An 18,769-nucleotide genomic window follows, 5' to 3' on the forward strand; every position below is an offset into this window, starting at 1 on the left:
GAAATCTGGCCGAAAAAGGACATACGGCAGAATTTCCGACGGCAACGGGGCAATCCCGGAAGTGGAAGGTTGAGGATATAGACTAACGATGTCATAAAGCCACAGTATTCTGTTCCAATTTGATGAATAACCATTACCATGTGCTGATTGCTTCCGTAAAAGAATGGCCACACTTAACTGTGTACCTTAAAGGTTGCACTGCATGTCACTCTGAAATAAGAGCTACCTCGTCAAAACCAATCACTTCATTAAGGTTGCCATTTATGGCAGGACTCACAGGGCTTAAAGTATTCCGGCGTGCTGCCATGAGGGAAAAAAACCAAACTTGCATGCGGTTTAATATTTTCGAGTCAATTAATTTCACCTACCAATCATATGAGAGGAACGCAGCTCTAACTAAGGCAGGGCTTAAAGTACTCTGGCCTGGTGCCAGATTTCTGGCGTATGACTATTTTAGAAAAATAAATAAATTAAAAAGTCCACATGTGATTTGTTTTTGGTGCGCTGCATTTAACCAATCATCAAACTTCCACCTACCAATGAAACGAGTTCTAGCCAATGTAGAAATATATTGTGTTAATGCAGCTAAAAGAAATGGAGGCAAGGTTTATCAAACTTGGAGCATGTAGATACAGCTTTAGTTGAGAAAGGAGTTAAAAACAAATGGCGCTGGGCGTGAATAGAGGACAAGAGGAAATGGGTGGAGACGGGAAGCTGTTTAGCACTTGGTGCCTCAAATTGAGGGAGCCGGGTGTTTAGTTCTGCACCGTATGTTGAAGGAAGATATTGTACGGCAGCAGCGGTAAGAAAGTGCTTGCTAGTCATTAGATGCTAGTCCCAAAGCTTCGGCCCGTGCACTCTGTCATACGAGTACGTTACCGGCAACGACGGCTACCGTTACCGCTGCGACTGCGCCTTCACTGACTGACCGTGTTTGTGATATAAACAATACGTGTGTGCACGTTCATAGCGGATTTGTCATTAACGATGGCCACTGTGTAAAAGCTATCTGAAGCCCAAACTGCCTTGACAAAGCTGTCTGTTTGGAATCAGCATGGCAGTTCTTTAAACATAACGGCCTTGTCCCAGAGTTTAGACGTCTAGCTATATGAAAAGCTAAACAATGCAACGTTTTTAATAAATGTACATGAAGCAACTAATATCAACATGGACAAAATCATGAATGTACTAATTCTCTTTTTTGATGATGACCTGGCCAAAGTAACTCAACATCTAGAAGTTTTGTTTTCACAATGATTCATTGTAGGATTATGATATTATTGCAATATGTAAATCTCCATTGACTCTTAATTTAACATATGGTTGGAAGAAGTAAAAATTGATCCAAAACTTTTTACTTCTTAAAAATTATGATTTATTATTGTGTAATGTAAGAAGGACTTTAACTGTTTTGCCAGTCAAATTAACTTTAATGAGTGCATATTGCACACTGTGGACCCCCCCAATCCAAAAAAGGTTTCAGGCTCAGGATTTTTTTTTTTTTTTTCAGCTTTCAAGTGGTGTTCTGTTGAGTTGAGTTCTGTGAGAAAAGCAGTGCGACAGTGAGTGCTGCCTTAAATGTTACTGTGGAATTGAAGTCCTTGGCTCAGAGGAGGAAGGCGGCTGAGTAAACTTCTGAAAAGTACAAACTTGATTGAGGGATTTTTTGCTGTCTCACGCTCCAGCCTGCACTCTGTATGTGTGTGTTTTTTTGAGTTTGTGAGTGACGGAGAGTTTAATAAGTGTGGGAGGTGCATTGCAATGCACATATACATATTTCTGTCTGTCATTAGCGGGGAGGAACTGTTTGTGAGTTAATCAGTGAGATGTAAAGGTGTTTGATGTCGGTAGGGTTGGAGACAATATCAGGTTTGTCACAGACATTGGTCGCTAGGATGTGGGGTTGCTATGCCAACCACAGGCACAGCTGGTGTAGCTTTGGAGAAGACAATGAAGCTGTGTTTCAGCGGGCAATTATCAAATTCAGACAAGGAAGGAAAAAAGGTCACCACGCATGTGTAATTTAGATTTTCAAAAAAAGAAGTCTGTACTGTCAGCTTGGTTGTGTTGTTTGCTTTCCACTGTGATGAAGAGCCATTACTGTGCATATTACGTTCAAGTACTTTTCTATTTGATGTTGTCAATATCAAAGGGAAGATTAGCCCTGCTTCATACAGTACAAGATTTCTTTTAGCAACCGTCCGTCCAGCTCTCTAATCCATATTTTTCAAAAAATCTGGTGGGCATCTGAGAGAGATTTTCAATTTGTTATATAAAAGAGTCTACCTGTAATTGAAATACACAGCGGACATGTCGGTAGAAATAATGATTTGACATGGACGACATGGAAAAGTAAGGCTCGCTCTCGCCTTCAGCTTGTAACATTTTGTTTGTAGTTGTCAGCTTGAGTATGTGAGGGCAGACTATATGCGGAAGTGCCGCCTTAATTATCACTTCCCACATTTGCAGACTTTCTGTTGAAGCCAGCTGAGTAGGAGACAGGCAAAGAAGTTACAGAGCTGTCTGTGTCATCAGTGCTTGAAAATAACACCAGCTACCTTCTGTCGAGCAAATATTTGAGCTGGTTGTTGGTGTGGCAAAGGTGGCAGCCAGTTTGACAGATAGTCAATCCATCTTGACTTATTACATTCTGTACGCAACTAGTCCGAGGCAAACAAACCGAACTAGCAAAATCCATTTGCTGCTGTGGTTTGTTGACATCTTGTGAAAAATAACCCTGCAGCCCTATCTGCTTCACTGGAAGAGCATGCTCTTTATTCAGCCAACACATTTCAACACAGGACCTTTATCATTCTATAGTTAAAAGCCTATATATACCTGTTCACTACAACTTGGCTGAATCTTTATTTACCCAATAAGAACTAAACGCACAAACGTTTAGAGGAGACAATACTCCAAACAGCCAAACTTCAATATAAAAGTACCGAACAAAATGTTACATAAACAGTATAAACTACCACACAATCTCAAAATAAAATCGTAACAATAAGCATAAGGTAAGGTGCAATGTGGATTTTTCTTGTGAACAAATATGTATTTACATTTAGTATTACTCACCAAATGCATAACCCTAACCCCTCAACCCAAACCCTGAGGTCTCGCAAACATGTTGAGCACATTTCCTTTTTTTGTTTTACCTTGTAAATATTTATTATAAATTATGCATTTTTACTATTTTCTTAATCTTTTGCTTGCTTTTGCACAATTTTTATCCGAGCACTTTACTACATACACCAGTACTTATTGCTATATACTGTGTGAATTTCTTGCATGTTCTCACCAGCACTTTTTTGTTATGTACATTAGCACTTATTTTTGGATTGTGTGAAATGTTATGGGTTTTTATAATTTTTCTATTTCATGAATTTCTAGTTGCTAGAATGACCCTCATTGACTTTTTAACCTTTACCACCCCTCTGTGTGTGCGAGCACCTACAATAGGATGCAGCCTTTTCTTTAAACCATACCTTTTCTACGTAAAAAGTGTTATTTAAATTTTTAAAGGCCTGGGTGCACCCCTGCTGGGTTCTCGCATGCTCGCGCACACAGATAATCCTGTGGTCCCATGGAACCCTAACTGGATCTTGAACCCCAGCCTCCCGGGTGAAGGGGCAATTTCTTTTGGATTCCTCCTCAGCCCCAAATTGACTTTATCAATACCAATAAAAGAGTTTATCGTGGAATGTTTGGCCTCCAGAAATGTGTGGACACTGGGTGTTTTCTTTACTTTTAATGGATCTCTTGTGTTCTATGATCCTATCTTTTGGTTGACTTTCAATTTCACCCATGATCGGATGAGTAAAGCTTGTTGTGTTCCTTGTGACATTGCAGCTGACGCAATTTCCACATTCATTGACATCCCCAGTTGGAAAGGACAACGCACAAACCAAAGCCAATTTTGTAATGCAGTGTTTGCACAATCTAAACTTTCCTGACTCTTTGGTCCAAAAGAAGGCAAGTTTGTAAAAAGTTCAGAATGAGTAAATGTGACCAACTGGGGTTTGAGTCATAAAGGCCTTGGGATGAGATCAGTGGCTGAGCTTGTTGTGTTGTATTTGTGCATGAGACGGGGGAGAGACAGAGACAGACTGGCAGACAGTGAGGAGCAGAGGAGTTCTGGGCTCTCCTCGAAGCCTTGGCAAAGGCAGGCAGGCTGCACTATCCTCTGGGGATGATTCAATTATAAATGATGCTTCCTTTTGGACCCATCTTAGAATCCCGTATTCTTTAGGAGATCTTCTTCACTTAATCCTCAGCAGGGTTTGGTGTGGCCCGTCTCTGAAGTGGTATGCCTCACACACATTGTGTGTCATGCATTATGAATGATGGAAAGGAGACACTCATGTCCTAATTTCACCCAGAGCAGTGTGAACATCAGCACTGGAACTGACAGAATACAAATTTTCGCCATAGAAAGAAGCAGGATTGAGTCAGGTTTTACAGAGCTTTAGTGTCCCAAACATTTGTGTGTGTTTACGCCATCCCAAGCTGACGTCTCTCCACCTTTTCTGCCCATCTTTGTCTGTCTGTCTCTTCCTCTTCTACCCTGTATCCTTCTTTGTCTCTCGTACCTTCTTCCCTTTCATCTCTCTGCAAAGTCTCTCTTCCCTTTCTAAACATGCTACTGGTGACAGTATGCAGCATTAAAGTCAGCAGACAGGTCTTCTTTGTAGCCTCTGAAATCCTCTTCAGACCCCCTTCCCTCTTCCTCATCCTCTTCCTTTTCCAACCAGAGAGAATGGGAGCTGACATCTCCAGAGAACCGAGAAAAAAACCCATTTAAAGCCCTTCCTCTCTGTCCGCTCGCCGCTATAACAGAGAAGAGTATCAGTAATGCAGCAGGAAGGGAGACAGAGAAGGGAAGGGGAGGGAGGAAGAGAAGGGTGAGACTGGCTATCCAAGTTTCGCAGTAATGAGGGGAGAGTTGTTATGGCTCACCTTCTGCTGCTCTAGTCTGTGTGTGCGTGTGTGAGTATTTTCACTTGTGTACTCACATTTGTGCCTTCGCAGTGTTACATGAAGCTGAAGTGAGGATACATGACTGCTTTGTTAATAGGTGTCTGTGAGTCGATCTTCTTGTTCTTCTGTAGCAATCTGAGGATGACATGACATGCCTGTGAGTAAGGAACCAATGTCTTTTCCTGTTTCTCCGATAGGAGGAGAGGGAGTGAATATCTCAAGCTCACATCTACAGTACGCCACTTGACTCTCTCTCTCTCTCTCTCTCTCTCTCTCTCTCTCTCTCTCTCTTTCTCCCCATCTGCGTTTCTCTGTTCTCCGTGTCTTTCCTCCTTCCTCGTGCAAAAAGTGACTCTTCCACCACTCTCCCCTGCTCCCCCTCTCCACCATCACCCCCACTTCTGCCTCAGCAACACGATACAGATGGCAAATCAAGCTGTTCATCGCGGAAATATGTCAAGTATGTCCCCCGCCAGTGAAGGGTGACAAAAAAAGAACTTTTTTTGATTGAGTCATCTCACCGTGTGCTGCATCGCTGGAAGTCATTGCACCTCAAGGGTTTTTGAGCCCAATCCAATTACATACATTACACATTAATTTCAAGCTACGGGGAAGAATTTTTGTGGAAGACAATAATCCTTTAACAGTTGGCTAGTTCATCATGCTAGCTAGGATAGTCCCAAGCAAGGGATGCATTTTATGTTCCCAACAGGAGCAGTAGTGGTTAGGCATAAACCATGGAAAAGGGTTGGCAAATGGCATCCTGTGGGCCAGGGAGCGCACCGAGTTTGGCGACCTCACATAATTCCCAATTTCAACCTGAGCTGAGATGTAATTAATCAGAATAAACAAAACACTTGTGTGGGTGTGCAGAATCTTTAATATATCTTACTATATAAAATAAGATGATTCTTTATTGATTCACAGAAGGTAAATTCAGGTGTTGCTTCAGAACAAGACAGAAATAAGTACAGATAAATATAGATTCAAGTAAAAAAGAAAATAGAGGTGTATATACAACTAATATACGGGTACAAGTAAAAAAAATTATAAGTAATGAAACTAAGTAGGGCTAGGTCAAACATTGGTATGTAAGTCAAATATGACAAACACATATGTATTTCTACCTGTTATTTTTCTATCTGTTTATTTAGTAAGGCTGCTGTATTAGACTGTATTAGTTTTAGCTAGGCGTACCTAATGCACTGGCAACTGAGTGTTCAACGATTAGTCGATAAATCAATGGGTTGATCGGCAAAATAATTGTTGATAATCGATAAGGTGTTTCGGTAATTTCTACCTTTGTTTGACATTTCACAGACTAAAGAGTCAATAAATGAAGAGAATATTTGCCATATTAAGCTATAATGAAAGCTTTTTGGTTGCAGCCCTTACCCATACCAGCATAATATGTTCTTTCTGATGTGCTGCCTGTTGACATTGGTTGTTTCCCGTCACCTGCACACCCTCTGCCCTGGCACCAACAACCGACTCCAACAAAACTGTCAGCACTAAATCTCACTGCAGCAGAGAGGCTTTAGCTTCTTTTGGCATTGTTAGGCAACTGTAGCACAAATACTGTACAACCATTGTAGTATTCGACTGCTCAATCCCAGCGAGTGGAGCTGCTGCCCAGCGGCTCAGACTTTATTATCCTGGCTACTGGTGCTGCTCTGCAGCCCGAGCAGCAGCAGCTACCTGAAACTTTGTCTTGTTTTTTGCTAGTGCTAGTGGGTTCTGGCTCATAAAGTTAGAACATGACTCTGACAAAATGTTATACAATGTAGAGTAACTCGTACAGTCCTCTGTGCACACTGTGTAGACAGGAAAATGACTTTCTAAGCTATAATCACAGGCTGTGTTGTGGTGTTGCCTAGCTTTTGGCAAACTTTTGACATTTGTTTAAGTTTACAAATAAAGGTTCCCTTCCAGCGATCATACCTGATACAATATAATTCCATACATATACATTTTAATTACAGTAGGGTGAAAATATTACTATTTAAAATATCAATTTTGCAAAGGGTAAATCTTGGTGACAAACGATAAACAAATGTGTTCCCATTCCCAATTCTGTCTGTATTTCACAGCGTATTTGCCTGCACATATATCATAATACAACTCAGGCGTCTTTTACTTTTCACAAGGTACGCTCTTTCCGTGCGGTCTCTGTTTTTCTTCCTCTTCCATTAGCCCTGGTTTTTGGCGCGTGAATCCATGCAGTGTGGTAATGCTTCAGCTTATTATAACGGGGAAACGGACAGTGTAAATCATTCAAGGCTGGCTGTTTTCTTTACATAGCCATCCTTTACAACACACTGCCCTTCATCAATCATATTCTGCATGTTGTTCAGCGTTGTTGATGAAAGATGGGACACATGGCCACCATGTGTTTTGACAATGTAGAGACACATATATAACGAACACAATGTGCATTGTGTGCGTGTATGCCATAGGAATCCATTAGATTATTACATCCAACAGCACACATTCACCAACATAGACATCTATAGTACTTTAGCCATTTGCTTGAGGATAGAAGGGGAGGGAGGGAGGGAGGGGGAGAGAGAGAGAGAGAGAGAGAGAGAGAGAGAGAGAGAGAGAGAGCACTCAATCATCTGTCTCGTCCCTCTCTCTATCCCGGGGGGAAGAGGCAACAGTTGGAAGTATGAATTATGAAATGATAAGAGGTTGTAAAATGGAGATAAATCCCGGTGATTACACAGCTCACTATCTCACAATTCGATTCCTCTGTCAATGATTCTTTATTGTGGTTGTGTGAAGGACAGCAGGCCTAATAATTCCCCTCGTATGAAGCACGGCAGGGGAAAGTATTGTGATGATAGAGTTCTTTTGAACGTGATTGAGGAGGCAATTACATTTTGCATCTCACTTTCAGGATTTTTTTAAATTTTTTTTTAAGGCTTCTCTTTCTTTTCCTCATTCTCCGATGGCAGAGAATTCGACCACATCAAACCGTGTTTGTCTTCTACTTCCATCCCCTGGGGTGCCAGCGCTGCAGAAAGCCCAAGAGATAACAAGGGGAAAGACATAAAAGCACATAAACAACACACACCAAGGAGAAAGGAGAGGGCGTGTGTGCGCTTGTGGATGTGTGTGCATGAGTTAAGACTCTTAGATGTCTGTACAGACTTTGAGCATGTGTGTGTGCATGCATACTTACACAGAGAGTTAGAGTTTAGAGCATTTACCCAGACTGCGGTTCTGTGCCTCGTAGGGTAGCTGGCAGTGGCACCTTTTTCTTTTTGGCTGGCCTTACACACATGCACATTCAGGTACATGCACATATGTACACGCACACACACCACCTCATCCAGCTTCCACTAGAATAAAAAAAAAATAACTTTTGACCCCCGCCTCCCTGCAGCCTGTGCAGTTGGACAGCCAGTAACAGTCATTTGCTGTAGGTCCTCTGCCAGCTGCCTCTAAACAGAGGGTTTTATCACAGCATGGTGTGAAGACTCAATACAACCAATTACCCAGTTCTAACAGATGTGCACCATGGCAGCTGCTCTGCTCTTTTTGCTCTTATAGATAGCATTATTGCCTAGTGTGCTAAATATGTATGTGAGAAAGATGAGGGGAGACATTGTGCAAACATGTCTGTAAATAATCAATGTAAATGTTTTTCACTTTTTTTTTTTAATCATCATACTGTACACTGAGCTGGAACAGAGGCTAAACAGGAAATCTTGTTTGCTCCACTCCGATTTTTCCCACTGGCCAAGTCTATTGAAACTGGTGACCTTCCGTCATTTCTGGCTCTGTGTGAAAATACCATCCTCCTCCTTTTTCTCTTTTTCTTTCCTCTAGTTGGGTAATGTCACGTGGGGGCCTGAAGGACAGGACATAGTTCTGTTGCGCAGACAGGTGTCCTGACCTTCTGTCTGCACTCCCACGCCTCAGGGGACCTCTGTGAAATAGAGGCCAAGGCTTTGACCTAGTCTCTCATCTACAGTTTGTCTCCAAACGGAGGCACACTGCAAATGCAATGAATCCCAACTTTTCAGCCTCATATGGAGGTATTTTGTTTTTTATTTTATTGTCAACCATAAAAGAATAATCAAAGAAAATCAATGTTGCTCATCATTTCTTTCAGAGGGCTCCCCATCTCCCTTCCCTTCACTCACAAATCAATAGTGCACCCATATGCTACAATTAGATCTCAAATGGTCTCCCTCCAATACCCACTGGCCATGGCAAGATTGCATTATTCAAGTATGGAGATGAAAGTCCCCTCTGATCCACCAAAATAACATCTTGTGCAGTAATCTGTTTGTAGATTTGATTCCTTTGATGATATTTCCCCTGTAGTTGGTTTTTCACCAGGGCATCATAGCTGTGAAAGGCATGCATGTCGGATGTTTAATTTTCTGCTGTTGTACTGGCATAATGGCAGTAAGTTAGTCCATCTGTGAAAGAATGCCATGAATGACCATGAGAGCAGATGAAATATATACAGTAAAGTACAAGAAACAAAAGAAAGGGACACAGGAAGCAAAACGGCAAACTTTGAAGAGGATTTTCACATTTTCCGGTACCGATGCCAATACCGTGACATTGATACCGGTTCCTAAACAATACTTTTTTCGATACCAATCGAAACCTTAGATATTGAAATTGGGTATTGAATGACGAGGCATTTTTCAATACTTAAAGGAACACGCCGACTTATTGGGACTTAAGCTTATTCACCGTAACCCCCAGAGTAAGACGAGTCGATACATACCCTTCTCGTGTCCGTGCGTGTTGTAACGCTGTCTGACGGTTCCACCGGTAGCTTAGCCTAGCACAGAACCTGCAGGTAACTGGTTCCAACTAGCTTACTGCTCCGAATAAGTGACAAAATAACGCCAACCTGTTCCTATTTACATGTTGTAATTTGTAGAGTCACAGCGTGTACAAAAAACAACGTAACATGAGACACAGCCATCTTCTAACCGTAAACAAACCGGGAACTATATTCTCAGAAAGGCTTGCTGCAAAGCAAATCACTCCGCCCAAGTAGCAGAAGTAGCAGAGCTTCGCCTTTCTGAGAATATAGTTCCCGGTTTGTTTACGGTTAGAAGATGGCTGTGTCTCATGTTACGTTGTTTTTTGTACACGCTGTGACTCTACAAATTAAGGTTTATTCTGGGGGTTACGGTGAATAAGCTAAAGTCGGCGTGTTCCTTTAAGAGGCAATTCAGTCGGTGCCTAAAAAGTATTGAATGCGGCACCTAGCCCTATGTTGAACTGTTACCAATTTAATTCAATTCAATTTTACGTATAGTGTAAAATCATAACGGAAGTGATCTCAGGACACTTTACAGATATAGTAGTTCTAGATCACATTCGATGATTTACAGGGACCTAACAATTTCATCCAAGAGCAATTGCACCAAGTGCAGTGGAGAGGAAAAGCTTCCCTTTAACGGGCAGAAACCTCGAACAGAACCTGGCTCTCAGTGGGCGTCCAGATATCAGAGATGCACAGCAACTACAATAATGCCTAACTGTAATAAATATAGAAATATGACTCATAATAATTATAGCAGTGGGTAAGCAACAAAAAAAAAAAGCTGTCCACGCCAATACTTTGGCACACTCTGTTAGAGATCCCTCTTCTTTAAAGGTTGTATTACTCAATGAGCCAAGTTATTTCCCAGACAATGAAAGACATTATTTTCTCTTGCACTCTTGCCCTTTTAATTACATGCGCATTTTAAAAGGTTTTTGCCAAAGAACTAATGTGAGATCTTCTTGCTAATGTAGAGTACGCACTGCTGGAAAACAGTGAAAGCAATATGTGTTGATTTATTGTATTATAATGAAGAAAAGCTCCTACCTGTTTGTTTTTTTGTTTTTTTTTCATTCTGTTTTCAGTTTAACTGATTTTTAATACTGGGTAAAAAAGCAATGAAAAAAAAAGAAGTAAATGAGAGTAGCCATGCTACAATATGCTGGCAAAGTTCAAATATGCCATTGCCTACCCTCTCTATCTAATTAGTTTCCATGCAACATCGCTGAAATTGAATTATATTCACGCTCCTTATATCCACTTGAGTGGAAAAGCCCTCTCGCCTGGTGAAGCCCTTTTGATATGAAGGGAAGTTATTCAGATGAAACTCTTGACCTCGGGAGTTCAGCCTCGCTGCTAAAATTCTTCATTCCCTCACAGTTGCTCACAATTCATTTAGTTCTTTTTTTCAGTTGAAATCAAGATTTAAGATGAGTATCAGAAATGACACTTTGGACATAACAGCTGGTGCAGTCTGGGCCCAGCGGGTTCTTTTAGGGAAATGTACTACATTTCGGCATTCTCGGGTTCTCTCTCTTCTCTGTACTTGTGCGGATCATCACCCACTTGTGTGAGAAGGCATCGTGTTTGTGTGTCTGCACACGTGTTTGCACACTTCTATAGTTCACCATGTGCATTTGTGCCTCCGTCAGTCTGCCCGTGTGTGTGTCAGTCGCCGCGCGTTAGGCTGCCTGTGTGTGTTTCATGCTGAACATTGTCTTCTTGAAACACTAAGCAAATCTCCTCAATGTGATAATTGGCTCCCCGGGGTGCTTGTATCTTTGCTGCTCATCATCGTCATCCCCTCCAGAAATAAAAAGAGAGCGTGTTAGATGAGATAGGCGAAGTTTGCCGGGGAAACTGATCCCAAGTCTGCCTGAACTCTTTTTGGCAAGAAAAAAAACTTTGAGGCAATGAGACAGCGGGGGCCAGATCCGGTGCAACCTGGCTGCAGGCTGCTATCTGGTGTCTTCACAGCACCGGAGCCTTGTTTTGTCAGCCATGATACATGATAAATGATGCAAAACATCAGCTTCAATTGCTGCAATGTCATTGAGAACAACTGCGAGATTTTATTGAAAATAAACTGAAATCTCAAAGGGAGTCGCCTGTGTTAAACCAGCCATGTAGGTTATTAGTTACAAGAAGTGAAGCAGTTGTTTGAGGCTCGGGATGCTTCACTTGTTTAGGTGTTTGTTCATGTCACATAGACGACCTTAGTTGGTGGTTTGCATTGCTGGCACCTGGGCTGTGTAAAATGCAGAGGTGTTTGTGCGCCTGAAGGCAAATAGAGATACTCATCTGGTCGATAGAGTCTCTCCCTCTCTCTTACTCCCTCTCATCCATATGTTCTTGCAGTCTCCATGGTATTGTGGACCACATAGCAGATTGTTGGCCGCTTCATAGGGGAAACACAGCTGGGCACCCATCACAAGGCCAAACAGATGTTCAAGTGACTTAGAGAGGAAGTGAATGGAAAAGAGAGGAACGGGGGGGGGGGTGAACAGGTTGTGGAAGATAGGGATGCAGAGGGGTATTGGGAGGCAGAAAAAAAAATGAATTTGAAATTAGACTTCATTAGCAATCCCCTGTCAGCCTCTGAGGTGGATCAAATGCTTTCTACTATCCTTAGGCCACAGGAGTCTGTTTTGTCTCCCATATTGATTCGCCCACCAGTGTCTCTGCTGTAGGTCTAATGCCTTTGATCTCTTGATTATCTTTTTCCTAAATGTGGACGAGATGGCTAAGCGGTTCAAGGATTCAGTGCTTTTATTCTGACGCACCCTAGGGAACATTCAGAAGTTAGAATGGAATCCGGCCCTGCAACCAAAAAATTAAACTTTTTTTTTGTGTTCCACGTGATGATAGAAAATGGAGATCCACAAACAATTTTCACAGAGCCCGTGTCTCAGGGCCAAGCTTGATCCAATCAGAGCCTCTAATTTGACACAAATCTGCATAGTGGCTGATGTAATAACAAAAATCTCCATCATGGTAAGCTTCTCTACCCTCACTGGTACCGAGGCCCCTTTTTTCTATACTGCATTTATCAAATTAAACCAGACGAAGGTTCTTCGATTTACCCCCCACCCACTCCTTCTCTTCTTTCTTGTGCCAGCCTTTGTTCTTTGGTTGCAGGTCTCATATATAATACATGAGGATTGGGAGACTTATCCAGTTCTGGCCATACTGGCTGTTATTCCCTGGAAAGGGGCTATATTTAAGAGTTGGATAGGTCATAGATGGCGCCAGGGGAGCTGATGACTTCTACCCAAAAGGTGGTGGCGGCTGAATACCATTAAAAAACCTAAAATAGAACTCTACACAATTACATTGTAGCAGTGGCAAAGTAGCTGTAAAGGAATTACAGCAGAGTTAGCCCTTAATGGAGGTTTGGATCTAGTTTTGTCTTGTTGCTGACGACACTGTGCTCCCTAGTGTCTAGTTACACTATGTTTGAACATCACCGAAAAAAGAATTTTACCCTTTACTCTTTTTATCTGCCTTTATTTCTACTAGAATAAATCTAATTCCTGACCTTTTATTTTTTGCTTCTCGTGTTTCCACAGCTGGCACCACCTATATCTTTGGTAAAGGAGGGGGTCTGATCACATACACATGGCCCAATAATGAGAGGCCAAGCACACGGACGGACCGGCTGGCGGTGGGCTTTAGCACCACCATCAAAGACGGCATCCTCGTCCGCATCGACAGCGCCCCACGTCTGGGTGACTACATCATGCTCCACATCGTAAGTACTCTCGTTGAACACCTTAATATGGCATTCACTCTACTGAGTCATTTTAATTTGATTAGATTTAGGCTAAACATCTGGTTCAAGCTAATTAGGAACAGTTACATATCTATTTCAGCTCCTATACATTACAGTAAATGAATAAACCTACGCTTTTGTTATTGTTGTCCAGAAGCACTTATGTTTCTAGCATTACAACCGAGATGATGACCCCAAACACCTGTGAGTCATTGGTCAAGGTTTACATATTGCAGTCTTCAGGCCATATTCAGCTCATCATGCTCAAACTGAGTTATACAAATGGTGCAGATCCATAAAAGAAAAAATAGATAACTTAACCCCCCTGCTCTAAGTCTCTGCTTACCATCCTCTTCCAGAATAAACCTACTTCTCTACCACATTCGAACTGACTCCCAGCATGAATAATGGATGGGGCCTCCCCATACATATGCAGCCTTAACGAGTTGGCATTCTTGGCCAGTCGATGGTGCATCCATGCAGCATCTTAATAATCTCACTTTGAGACCTTGTGTTAGACTCGTTTACATAAGCATCAAGTATTTAAACTATCATCAATGGGAGCTGATGAATGCAGAGCGTCAAATCAGTGCAATTTGGGGGGGTTTTGAAGGCAGCTGTGGTTCGGGGGGTGGCGAGTTGCTGCTGACGCCATGCGAAAAAAATGTGGTGATGAGGAGGAGCTACAGTTGCTAAAGCAGATTGAAAGTCTTTTTCTTCTTAAAGAGCTCCCCTCATCTCCTGAGTGCCGGCCATGTGGTGCAGAAAAGCAGCCATCTGCTCTGCAAAGATGAGGGCCAACAACAAGCAGTTTGGAGCTGCCTTTACGGTATACAGAGATAAAGTCAAGGGGTGTGTGTGTGTGTGTGTGTGTGCACGCATAGGTGAGAGAGGAAGTGGAATGGCGTGGATAGAGAGAAAATGATAAAGATGTACAGTAGCAATGTGGAGAGACGCCTTTCTACATCTCTAACCGACTGAGTAATTGCAGGAACCCCTAAAGGAAGGAAAAGGAATGTATTTTTAATTCAGTTTTTTTAGATATCACAGCACAGCTAGCCAAGCAGGGTATCTCTTATAATTTGGTTGTGAGTCGTTGGGCGGGCGAATATCTTAATTTCTCAAATCTCTTGGCGCTAATGAATGTATTCATAGCAAAAAGCCAATTCATTCAGAGAAGCAGCATGTCCTAAAAAAACACAGTGTTGTGCTGCATGGGTAACATTGCCCTGCTGATATTTTAAATGATTTATTGGCAGCCAAGGGTGTACAAACAAAGTGGGTTTTGTGTAATATTAACAGTGATTGTACCCTTAAACTATAAAATACTTTGCAAAGTCACGACACTCCAAGGCTCAATTTTTCCCACAATTACACTGCTATTGAACCGAAACCAAATTAAGAAAGCTGGACTTCTTTACCGCAGGTAAACGGTAAATAATTAATTAGACCTTGAGTGAATATTTAGCTGTGAGACTGCTGGATTTGGTTCCATCTTGAGGAAATTAAACCACAGCTTGACCTCACTTGTAATTTGTTTGTTGTTGTTATCTGGATAATACATTATCATTGGACTACGTTATTCTCCATGTCTGTAGTCATGGGAATATTGAATCTCTAGGGAGGTTACCACAATACAGGTATTGTATTCGCAGTTAAAACAACTTTGCTGTCTCTACAAGTTTTATGTATGGCATAAAAGTAGCAGACATTTCAGACTTCACCGAAATGTCATTAGATAATAACTCCTAACGACAGACGTCAGGTCTTCACTGTCAGCGCTTTGCATTTAGTAATGAGTCTAGGAGAAAAGGTTAAAAGCATTACGCCTGTCGATTCTGGATATATGTCTAACCAAAGGTCTTATCAGGCCCAGGGCCATTACCTTAACCTTTGTAATTATTAGGTCACTACTTGAGAATCAGCACACCAAAGTGTAAAATAGAATTATAGACACAATAGGCACCCTATAACATTTCGATAGCTGAGTATAATGCATGGTAGAGTCAGCATAAGTATACTATATATATATATATATATATATATTAGGGCTGTCAAAATAACGCGTTAATTTAGATTAATCTGAGAAAAAATAACGCATTAAAAAAATTAACGCAGATTAATCCATTAATCCATACAGACGAAAATCTGGTGCCACCGATATGTCTGTGCTTCTCTCTGCTGCTCTGAAACAGACGTTACAGGAAACACAAACACCGCTGCATGTGACGCTAGTTAACACAATACTCAACAGCAGCTAACGTTAGCCTACCGTTAGCTAGTAGCTGGATTAAACACGGTTAAAATGCTAACAGCTAACGCTAAACGGTGTAAAGTTTGACTGTGTTTCACTGTAGAGGATTCAACACCGGTATGTAACAATCTGCAGCTGCCGTCGGAGAAACAACACAGACGGTGCGTTCAATGAAACTGGTAAACTACAGCCTCGTGGTGCATTTGAAGTTATTGTAAATGTCCATTTCCCAACTGGTGGTTGTTTTTGTCGTTCAACAGCAATTTACTAGTGAAATAAGTTATTGTTATACATTATTATTAAATCATTTAATTTTGACAATATGGCCTTAGCAATAAACAAACCGTTGTTTAATGTCACCGACTGTTGTTTAGTACCCTTTTTTTTCTTTTCTTTTTTTACTTTCTTAAAAAGTATCGGTTCAGGCACCATTAATTATGTATGCGATTAATTTCGATTAATTAATCACAGAGTATGTAATTAATTAGATTAAGTTGTTTAATCGATTGACAGCCCTAATATATATATATATATATATGGTATAAGTTGCAGTTCCTTTTTTAATAACTCTTCACCAGGAGATCACCAATGCCTTTGACTGACTTTGACTTAAGTATCTCATGCTTTCAGTTTATTCTGACAGAAAAAAATGGCATACGTTGCATTTTCTTAAACACCCAGAGCGCAGAGAGAAACAGACATTTTGAGGCAGAACCTAATCACTGATTCCCTCCTTAGTCTCCCTGTCTTTTTTTTGTTGCTTTCTTCATTACCTCCTCTCTGTTTTCTGATTAGCTTACGGCTTGTTTGGCAATCATGAATTAAAATGCTGATTGTAGTGTTTACATTTTAACTGCTAAAAACAACTGCACGCTTGGTTTGAAATCTGAGGGGCAATTTGGGGTAATTTGCGGAGGTGAGCACGACATTTTGCCATCACTGGAGTTCATTCAATTTCTGAGCTCTAGTGCAGAGCGTAAAACCGACGAGGACATCTTGTGTTTCATGTTGCACATAGTAAAAGATAATGTGAATGCAATACTAAGTTAACAAACCAAGGTGTTTGTATAACAGGTGGGTCAAAAGGGGTTGTCACACAATGCCACAGGTGACTTGTGTTTGTGGGGTATGTACATTTTAGTGTGTGTGTGTGTGTGTGTGTGTGTGTGTGTGTGTGTGTGTGTGTGTGAATGAGTGAAAGATTAAATCCGTGACAGAGAGACTCTTAAGCCGTGGGCTAGATGTGCGAGTTGTGATTCACAGTCTCTCACCAGGGACTGCACATGACTGCAGGTGAAGATAACCCAAGACACACACACATAGAGAAATCCTTCAGAATCTCCTCTCTACTACATCATTTGAATGGAAAAACTCCTTTTTAAGCCACAAACAGACAATACAGGACAGATAATGATGCAAACTTAAAGAAACGGTACTGCTTAAAAGACATTGCAGTAACCTTATTGCAATAAAAGATCTGCTGGTGATAGTGAATTTTATTAAAGGTTAATTTTTGATCACAAAATTGTCTGAATATCAAAGGTCCCATATTGTAAAAAGTGAGATTTCCATGTCTTTATTGATTATAAAGCAGGTTGAGGTGCTATATAGTTATTGTGAAAGTTTCAAAAGACTTTAAGACATTAAGAAATGCACACAGCCCGTAATCATTTATGGTGCCGTCAGGACTTCCGTACGTTTGTGATGTCACAACTATACTATATATAGTATACTATGATATATAGTATATCATAAGTGCTGATACAGTGCCGTTACAGTCGTTCCCTGGCTGCAATGATGTTGCAGTGAAGCCAAGAGCTAAGATGTGGAAGACCCAGAAACATTGACCAATCAGAGCAGACTGGGCTTTTTCATTAGAGCGGCTTACAGAAACAGGCGCTAAAACAGGGTTTTTCAGACAGAGGGTGAATACATTAAAGCGTGCATGTAATGTATGCATGTACATTTCCAGTAGAAACCCAAAATACAAGTATGAACCTGTAAATGAGCATGACATGGAACAAATCGCCACCTTTTATTTCTTGGAAGACGCAATCTTGTGTCTGAGGTGTAGAGCTTGTCAATATATCAATATATCAGTATTATATTGATATCGTGATATGAGACTAGATATCGTAATATGGCATAAGTGGTGTCTTTTCCTGGTTTTAAAGGCTGCAGTGATGTCATTTTCTGAACACACCAGACTGTTGTAACTGTTTTATTATTTTCCTTTTCGCCCAGCCCTACTGAGGTGTCATCCTTTTTTTTATCACCAGTTGCTGGAAAATCTGAAGGTAGAGAGGACGATGACATGCAACCAAAGTCCTGGCCTGTGTGTTTGATTACAGGACACGACAGTAACACTATATGTACCTCAGCCATCAGAAAGACCCTATATAAGACCTTTTTACATTGTCTGAACACTACAGTCTGAAATAGCGCGAGGACGAACTATAGGCTGGTCCATCACGGCTCCAGTGAGCCCAGATGAACTCACTTCTGTGGAAGACGTAGTAGGTGATAAGTTGGAGTCAGGTGAAGCTGAAATTGCGAATGCTCCATCGTCTTTTATGTCTGGCCTCTCTCATGGTTTGCAATTAAGGGGGGGAGACTGCAAGACACCTGACAAGATAAAGCCTCTGCAAGTATTGCAACACATTCTCTGTTAACAGGTAAAAGTGCAAGTCATTACATTGAAAACTCCAATTGCCAGTTTTTGGATAACCTGACATTTAAACTCTTAAAAACGGAGCTTGAACCTTTATCATTGTAATGGCTAGTTTATTACTTGTTGCTTTTAACATTTCAATCAGTTGTGTTACAAAGGTGTTTAAAAAGCTTTAAATGTCCCTCAGAAAGTAGTTACCTTTTTATGGTTTGTGTTTAAGATATGAAAGCCCCTTTTTTGGTGATAATAGTACAGTAATAGTCTTCATAAAACTTTACCAAATGGGTGGAC

At 41.1% G+C, this 18,769-nt stretch overlaps 1 protein-coding gene across 1 annotated transcript in view; it reads left to right on the forward strand.

Moving 5' to 3' along the window:
• nrxn3b (neurexin 3b) overlaps positions 1-18,769 on the forward strand; it is a 319,873-nt gene that overhangs the window by 221,437 nt on the left and 79,667 nt on the right. Inside the window, exon 17 of the mRNA XM_078274783.1 lies at positions 13,351-13,532. Within this exon, the coding sequence (XP_078130909.1) occupies positions 13,351-13,532 (182 nt within the window). The remainder of the gene's footprint in view (positions 1-13,350; positions 13,533-18,769) is intronic.

The sequence above is a fragment of the Sander vitreus genome, chromosome 18 (genome assembly GCF_031162955.1).
Source record: "Sander vitreus isolate 19-12246 chromosome 18, sanVit1, whole genome shotgun sequence".
NCBI lineage: Eukaryota > Metazoa > Chordata > Actinopteri > Perciformes > Percidae > Sander > Sander vitreus.